Source organism: Chaetodon trifascialis, chromosome 3, assembly GCF_039877785.1.
Source record: "Chaetodon trifascialis isolate fChaTrf1 chromosome 3, fChaTrf1.hap1, whole genome shotgun sequence".
Classification (NCBI taxonomy): domain Eukaryota; kingdom Metazoa; phylum Chordata; class Actinopteri; order Chaetodontiformes; family Chaetodontidae; genus Chaetodon; species Chaetodon trifascialis.
Genome location: NC_092058.1, coordinates 13,368,410 through 13,377,158, shown reverse-complemented (window position 1 = coordinate 13,377,158; position 8,749 = coordinate 13,368,410). Strand labels below are relative to the sequence as shown.

The following is an 8,749-nucleotide window of genomic DNA, read 5'->3' as shown; positions in this document are numbered from 1 at the left end:
CACGGTGTGCAGATTTATTTTTTACTTCCTGTAAATAAATGCGGTGTGATTAGGGCTGCATTTTGATAATTTAAGCCAACCTCTAATTGAGTGATAAGTTTTTTCCTATACATGCAGAAGCAGAGAAGAAGACCATACTCCAAAACCGACTTCTGAAACTTTGGTATGTCAGAGCTAGTTTTTATGTCCCGGTTCCACACTACATGCTATCTGTCTTACTAAGCAAACAAAAATCAATGTGCACAATTGTTTTGTACAACAGGAAATGCTGCAATACGTGCACCAATGCATCACCTTGCAAATGTAGTTTCAAGATGTTTTTCCAAAGATCGAGTATGCATACAGACTGCCGCTTTTTCACGGAAACTTAAGATGCAGTTATCGTTTTCATTATCAATTTACCAACCAATTATTTTCATGATTAATCATTTGGTGTATAAAAGTCTGAAAATAGCGAAAAAGGGTGACACTGACACAAAATTAAAACCCTAAAACTATATTTGCCTTTGCTACCATAAAGAACAATGAAAACCAGCAAGCCACCATTCAAATTTGGAACTGGGACACAACAGGAGTTTGTCAGAGGCTTGAAAAAGAGCCACACCTGGTTCTAGTTTTTGTGATTGCTGCTGTGTAAAGCTCAGACTGTAGCCTTGTGTGAGAGACCAGCTCCAGACTAAAGCATTCAATGGCTCAATATGATTGCAGAGATGAGAACAGCCAGTGTTCAAGCAGTAGCGTTATCTCTAACCTACACCCATCCTTTGGAAATAATCATCCAGTGAATCATTTGTTATCACAACTACAAACCATGAAGCCAGAGCAGCTTTCTTCAGGGTTTGCTCTGGAAACCAACACTGTGTCAGACACTGGAGGCCTTGATGAGAGGAGGGACTCCCTGAACCAGCTGGAGGATTGCAGGTAAGGACCGCATGGTGCATTTGGAAATGTTCAGTAAACATATGTAGGGTTATGATGATGAAATGTCTTTTTTTTTTTTTTTTTTTTTTTTTTTTTAAGTCCTCCAACAGACATGTCTTCAGCCCTCAGGTCAGTGGCCTTAATGTGCACATTGGATTTGAACAAAATGCACTTCTCTGTTCCCAAGCTGTTCTCAGTGCTGAGACTTGAGGAGGAAAATCCAACTTTGTTTCCATTAGATGATCAGGATGAAAGTACAGAAGGGTAAGAGAGGCTGCAAATCTCTATACTCTAAGTAATGTCTAAAGTTTGAACTAAATGTGGCCTGTTCAAACCCAGGGCAGCAGATCCAGGGGAGGAGAAAGTCTGGAGTGTATCATTCCAGTCAAAGTACATTGATTTTTGTAAGTTCAACCTCTCTACTTCGGCTTTTGTCCGTCATTGAATAATGATTAATTATTTACAGTAATGTAAAGTGCCCTGTCTTCTGCTCTGCAGTCCCACTGTATCAGGACTACTGCCTGTGGGCGCTGAAAGAGGATCTGCACAGACTGAGTTTTGTGTCTGAACTAATTGCACCCCAGTATCTGCAGGGTCTGCAGTCACGTCTCAGCCCTCACTGCCACTCTGTGGCTGCACCCCCTCAGTTAAACCCTCCTGAAGCGACTCCATCCTCACCTCCTCCCCCAGTCAGGGTGACTCCATGTACCCTTTGGCAAGATCTAGATGAGGTCAAGGCATCTGGCCTGCTGAGCAGCTTGACAACCAGAGAGATTCGCCTTCAGGAGGTGTGAAATGTTTTCATAATTCACGATTTACACCTCAGACATGATAATCAATGTGTTGCACTCCAGAGCAGTCTTAATTCATTTGAAACCAAGTGACGTCAAAATCATAATCAAATGTGAACAAGAATTGTTGCATTACCTGGCTGAACCTGCTGCACCCCTTTCAACGTGTTGACATGTTTGTTACTGCTGGATATGTAACCTTTACCGTGTTAGCATTTTTAGCACTTCAGCATCTGCAGTTTGCATTTTATACTCTAAAATGTAGCATGCAACTTGCAGGGTGTAGCATTTAGCATGTTAGCTTGAAATGTTAACATTTATCTCAAAGTACAGTTTGTAGGCTGCGCTTTTCTTAAGCCTCATCCTCCAGTTATAATCATAATGAATTTATAATTAGTGTGACAATGAGCGAGTCAGCTGGAAAAAAATCATCATTTCTCATTTTCTTCCTCCAAAGGCAATGTTTGAGCTGATCGGCTCTGAAGCGTCTTACCTACGGAGCCTTGGCGTTGCTGTCAATCACTTCTATGCATCGAAGGCACTGAAACAGACCCTGTCTCAACTAGAGCATCACTACTTGTTTTCCAACATCAGCCGCGTGATGGCAGCCAGCGAAGAGTGAGACATTTATAATGTCTGTAATTTAACTGTTCGTGGAGGTGTTTATGCTGAGCTGGTGTCCCGGCTCTTCTAGGTTTCTTATGGATCTGGAAATGCGACTGGGAGAGAGTGTGTTACTATCTCAGGTTGGAGACATTGTGCTTCAGCACTGCCCACAGTTTCACGGCCTCTATGTGCCATATGTGACCAACATGATGTACCAAGAGGCCCTCGTCAACCAGCTGCTGTGAGTCTCTGTGCTGCACATGGTACATCCAACCTCGACTTTTCATACGTCTCACACCTCTTCCTCTTTCAAGGCAGCAGAACCGAGACTTTCTGTATTCGATCAGGAGGCTTGAGAGTGCGCCAGTGTGTCAAAGACAGAGCCTCAAGTCATTCCTCGTCCTTCCCTTCCAGAGAATCACGCGTATTAAACTCATCCTAGAGGTACAGCTTTGAATCATATGCATCCACAAGTCTATTTTTAACTTCTTGTGACATGTTTCACAAGTCAGCTCAGGCTTCTGCTGGGTTTCCTTTCATTTCAGAGCATCCTGAAACTGACTGAGCCGGGCTCTGACTCCATTTTAAATCTTGAAAAAGCAATCAAAGCCATTCATGAGGTAATGCTGTTTCACTTTGAGGTGTTCAGATCTGTGAATTCATGCTGAGACAGAACTGAACAGGCGAACAAGGTAGTTACTGGAAGTGAGAGTACTGTGGAGGAATTCTCTTAAATCACTGCAAAATCTGCTCTGAATAGATAGTGACAGACTGTGACAAGGGGGTCCAAAAAATGAAACAAATTGAGGAGCTGGTCTGCCTGGAAATGCTGCTGGATTTTGGCAAAGTTAAGGTGACAACTTTTTTTTTTCTCTCTCTCATTGTACGATTTCTAACGGTCTTCATAACAGACTTGATTCAGTTATGTAACCTGCAGATGGCACTAAATTCTGACTGCCTCGTCCTCCCTCCAGTCAGTTCCTCTGGTCATAAGTGGGCGTTTTCTGGTGCACCAGGGTCCTGTGAGACAGCTGACTGTGGAGGCTGCTTACAACGCAAGACTGTCCTTCATCAGTGTCTACCTCCACCTCTTCAACGACCTGTTGCTCATCTCCTCAAAGAAGTACTTCACATGCAGTCCTTGTTGCAAAATGAGGCGACTGCTAATACTTACTTTTCATGAATGCATTAAAAGTCATTTAAATTGTCTGATCAAAGTAAACACATTGCTTCTGCAGTTTGACTATTGTAATGATGCAAACCAGTAAAGCCTTTACTCATAGTTATGACCCGAATCAGCTGACTGACTGTCTCTCTGCCCATGCCAGGGATCAGAGGTTCACGGTTGTGGATCACGCTGAATTCCCCACACATGTGCACCCTGAGCACCTGAAGACTGAGGTCCTGGGTCTCCCCCCAGACTCCTTCCTGTTACATCTCTCTAAAAGTCAAACCGGACAACCGACCGCCATGATACTTGTCACACATACAAGGTACGAGTGATCTACACATTTTAAATGACTAGTAAATCTCCTTTCGCAGCACGTCATCCATCTGTCATTCTGGGTTTTGTTTTCTTTAAATTGCAGGTCAGATAAAGAGGTGTGGATGAAGGCGCTGTCGTCTAAACAGTGACGGAAACATGATTATGCTTTTTGATTTTGTGCATCAAACTTGGGTCATTTTAACTTACACGTTACTAATATATATATTTTAGTTGACTGCACTCGTTAATGTTTTTGATAAAGGCACTTCAGAGCATCACACGACACAACATGAAGCATTCAAACACGCACTGAACTCGTCACCATTAGCAGACACACAGGGGAGTGAGGGGGTACGTTCAATGATTGGGAATGATTTTTTTTTTTACTTGTATTAAAATACTGGACCCTTTTTAAGCAATGTGTTTCTTTTATTTACCATTTAAAAAAAAAAAAAAAAAATTCTGACCTCATCAGATCAGCCGAATGGAACAAATATGAATAAAGTTAGTAAAAAGACATGTGGAAAAACAGCCTCTGATTTTCTCACTGTGAAATACTGACAGAATGTTTAACACAATACCTTTTTAGGATGAACAATGTTTTGACTGACTTTTGGTTGTTTTAGATGAAACTAAATGGAATCCATGAAAAACAACAGAAAAAAATGAATATCGTTAGCCTCATAGCATAATTGCCTAAGTCATTTTTTGGCCAAATTGAGATATCTGCCTAACTCTACTCTCCTGACACTGCTTCTTCATCCTGCCTTATCGCCCGAAAAACCTTAAAATATGACTTAGGCAATTATGCTATGAGGCTAACGATATGCCAATCATGTGGTCAAATACAAGCACTCAATGGCATGAAGAAGATTCAAATCATATAAACTTATGGATTTGATTGCTCTCCTTTTTTTTTTCCTTTTTCTGTATTAACACTGTTTCAAATGAGCAAAAGCCCTCCAATAAATACAAAATAATGTACCTCACAAGCTTTAGGCCCAGAAAACACAAGGTAGAAACAGCATTCTAACTTTATCACATAATATAACCACTGTCCCAGGTGATATCTTATAATACTGATAGTGTACAGACACACAGGCAGTTTAAGACATTTCAGAATAACTCTGACAGCAGTGAGTATAGCATTATTAAATGAAATGGTCTGTTTATCTCCTCCATCTCACCTTGAGGAATCTGACTTTACCTGAAAGCAAGTTCACTCTCAACTGCCTCCTAAAAGTCATGTTTTGTATCAAAGCAGAGTCACTGTCTCCTGCTGTGAGTGGTGGCTGGCTGATCCAGCTGCAACACAGTCCTGATGCCACAAGTTCTCTGCCAAGCAGTTGAGGAGAGGGGCTACGTCACCCAGCCCGTCACTGACCTCCCCGCCCATACGCAGCACCGGTAAGCTCCACGTCTCCTGGAAGTTCCTCACGTCTCTCTCTGCCACATCGCAGTGCATGAAAAGGTCAAATCTGAAGGCATCATTAAGAACAAATGTCCACCTCTGTACTGATACAGATCAAAAAATGGTTCAGGAAGTGATGAGCATGTTTTAGCTGCACAAGAGCAGCAGATCAAATGACTGAACTGAAAACTGAAACTGAAACTGTTTTATAAAATCAACATGTAACTTTTAAAAAAATTGGAACACAAAAGGATACTTCGTGCCAACCACCAATTTCACAACACGACCCACAGACGTCCCAGACCATTTAGCAATTTGATTCGACAGATCATCAAAAGATGTCCTGTCAGTGAAGGAGAACAGGAAAAGGACGGCGTCCACCTGCTCCTTACAGGACTGGAAGACACAGGAAACAATGATTTGACAAAACATCTGGTCTGATGGTGATCTAGAATAATGTGACTGTGATCTTTTTTCTGTTTCACATTCATAACTCAATACAATTTTACACATACTGGAAGCAAATGGTCAAATCGACGCAAGGCGTTCTCTCCACAGTCCCACAGCTGCAGACGGAAGAAAAGCACTCTGCCACTGTCTCTCAGCTTCACTGGCCAATACGCCACCACCGTCTCAATACCTTTAACAACAAAAGATAAACTGGGCGAATATTTATTTGACCTTCACATTGACGCACTTTTAACTATAAATTACTCCGCCTTGTCGGTGTAGAGCTAGGACCAACCTGTGGTTTCATAGTGCATGTTAGGAATACTCAGGCCTGCGAGACGTGCAGCAAGAGCAGTTTTCCCAACTCCACTCTTGCCAGAGATGAAGATCTTATAGTGAACCGTGTCCACAGCTACATGTGGGGGCATCACGGGAGATTCCAACAGGCCTGTAAAACAAGTTCAACCATCAACATATTTACTTTTGTGTAGTACTGTCATACTCTGCTTTTTACATCGACACAGTTGTGTTATTGCATTGCAGGTTAATGATCATAACTTTCACTATCATACATTATTCAACCAGTAAGGTTTACTTTCGCTGTCATATGGAGTGTGCTCTATGTTTGTTTGACAGCATGGAAGTAGCTCCCATATAAGTACATGGATACATCAATATTCAGTGTGGAAAAACTGAGTCATCAGAGGTCACCACAAATGATTTTAAACACTAACTATCACCCACATGCTACAATCTATAATCTACAAGCATAGCTTTTTTCCTGCTATGGTATTCCATTGATGTGGCTTTATCATTTTGTTTTTTATTTCATGCTGACTGTCAACAGTACACTACTTTTTCGCACTGTTCCATTTCCTCTTTAAACAACCTAACTCAAACATAAGTCTCATAAGACAATTTAGTATTCAAAATGCAACTAACTCTCTATACATCTAGAAGCCATAATAACAAAACCCACATCAACGTCCCACAAAAATTAGAGAGCAAATTTACTGAAATATGTTGTCTAATCAAAGCCTGGTTACAGCGTACAATACGTGTACAATGAAAGATACAGTTTTAAAAACAGGGAAACCACTGTAATTCAACCAAATTGGTAAAGTCTATTTGTCATACCAAACTTTTTGCGCCTCTTCTTGTGTAAAATTTTGCTGAAATATTCTTGGCTGTCTTTACATCGATGCCAGTCAGCTACTACGACAGAACCGGCAGGAGGAACCTGAGCCATGTTGCTATCGTTAGCTTAGCTATGCCGCTCAGCTAGCATCACACTATCTGAACTCAGTTTTTTTATTAAAAATGGCAGAATGTTGAGCGGCAGTAGTACTACTAATACTGCAAACATTTTTTTCTAATCATAAGAGCTTCAACAATAAAAAGTGTAGCCGGCAAATTGCATTTCATGTCTCGAAGTGCCACAACCTGATGAAAACTTCCGTAAACTAAAACATCGCTTGACAACCGCCATAGATACAGCTGCTGCATGACGTCACTTCCTCCCCTTCTTCTTCTTCTTCTTCTTCTTCTTCTTCTCTTTTAGCAAACCTACCTCTAGATGCATTAACGTCACCCACAGGAGATTTTTTTAAAGTGTTAATTAGAAGACAACCTTACTTTTCATTAGGCCTTTTGTGGCAGACTTACTGATATAATATTACGTTTCCTTTTGTACTGATATTATCTCCCTTTATCACCCATCATAGCTATTAAAATGTGGTAGCACGTGCTCACGTCTTTGTTTTGGTTCATAGTCCAGGTAGCCCCCCCCCCCCCCCCCCCCCCATACCAACACAGTTTTGATTATTATAAAGATGGCTTCCTGTGTTAATGATGATCTTGTTCCTCAATAATAGTTTGGACCTCACCTGATAAGATTTCAGTTAATTGATCATAAGGTGTGAACATTTATTTCAACATTTACAGGTTTCTGTGCAGTCAGTTTGTTTGGCCTTACATGACACATGATGTTAACAAGACCATGACAGAAAATCACACATTTTATAATAATATTCGCAATGTTGTTGCTTTCAAGTACACTGGAAAGGGACTTTTTCCAGTACATTAATCTTGAGTTGGTTGATTCCTTCTTCCGCCGCCAGATGTCGCTAAACTCCATCATTTACCAGACATAAGGCTTTAAAGTACCCTGTGAGCTCTGACAGTCAGGACCCCACTGCTCTCCATGGCCATGGTCACAGATGTGGGGTCCACATTCGATGGTAGTTTGCATTTGTGAAAGAAAGTGTTTGTGACCGCGCCGTCTTCTGCCAGCTGCATGACAAAACAATGAGAACATCAGAAGGTAGAGATGGTCAGTGTGAAAAGTTACACTCCAATAATTGCTTTGTTTTTTTTAATGTACACCTAAAATTCAAAGCACATATGTAGCTTAAGTCTTAGAACTATTTCAGAAATCAAAAATCATGCTTCTTTCCTGTTTTGTGGTGCAGATTTTCTGCACCAGGCTGACCTGAAGGGCTCACCTTCTCAGCATGCACCTCTATTAGGTCGTTGGAGAATGTGACGATAACATCTTCTGGAGAAAATTCGCTCACATCGACCGTGAACTGGAGAATGTTTCCAAAGACGTGGATCTTCCCCGTAGGACACGAATGGCCTGAAATAGTCATTTACAGCTTGTAAATCTCTCTCACTAATTTAAGTGGGTCGGACTTGCTTTTTAAAATGACATCTGTCCATTTTGTTACCTGACCTGTAAATTTGTTTTCTTGACTGGCCTCCAGTGGTAGTGATCCTGAATCTTCAGGGGAAATACCCTGACCTTTCTCCATACAGGCTGTGGAGGTGGACTGTCTCTATCTAGCTGACTGCATCTACTGTATGGAACCCATAGAGGTCATACTAATCTAGAGGGCTCTCCCCTCTGTCTGCTGAAAGTGTCCCCATATAGGCCTCTTTTATAGTCATCTGTGTGCACTGGAACATGACACAGATCGTAGATATTCACTGTGTGAGAAATGTTGTTGAACTGTTTGTCAAGGGGTCCAAAATTTCTCGCCGCACCCCTCAGTTTGAGTCTTTGTGTTTATGTGAGAAAGGGTG

At 41.4% G+C, this 8,749-nt stretch overlaps 1 protein-coding gene across 1 annotated transcript; it reads right to left on the bottom strand.

Annotated features, from left to right (window-relative positions):
- Positions 1-4,731: 4,731 nt before the first annotated feature.
- Positions 4,732-7,191, bottom strand: cplane2 (ciliogenesis and planar polarity effector 2). The gene is made up of 5 exons (XM_070959427.1): positions 6,803-7,191; positions 5,961-6,113; positions 5,731-5,855; positions 5,472-5,611; positions 4,732-5,282 (listed from the first exon to the last, which is right to left on the bottom strand). Exons 1-5 carry the CDS (start codon positions 6,912-6,914, stop codon positions 5,060-5,062), a joined length of 753 nt encoding a protein of 250 aa, XP_070815528.1. The 5' UTR covers positions 6,915-7,191; the 3' UTR covers positions 4,732-5,059.
- Positions 7,192-8,749: the final 1,558 nt, after the last annotated feature.

Excerpts from the sequence above, each read along its gene's own strand:
- cplane2 (XM_070959427.1), bottom strand. The coding sequence starts at position 6,914 with ATGGCTCAGGTTCCTCCTGCCGGTTCTGTCGTAGTAGCTGACTGGCAT. Across the intron at positions 6,114-6,802 it reads GAAGAGGCGCAAAAAGTTTG|GCCTGTTGGAATCTCCCGTG; the intron begins GTATGACAAATA and ends CTTGTTTTACAG. Across the intron at positions 5,856-5,960 it reads CATGCACTATGAAACCACAG|GTATTGAGACGGTGGTGGCG; the intron begins GTTGGTCCTAGC and ends TTGTTGTTAAAG.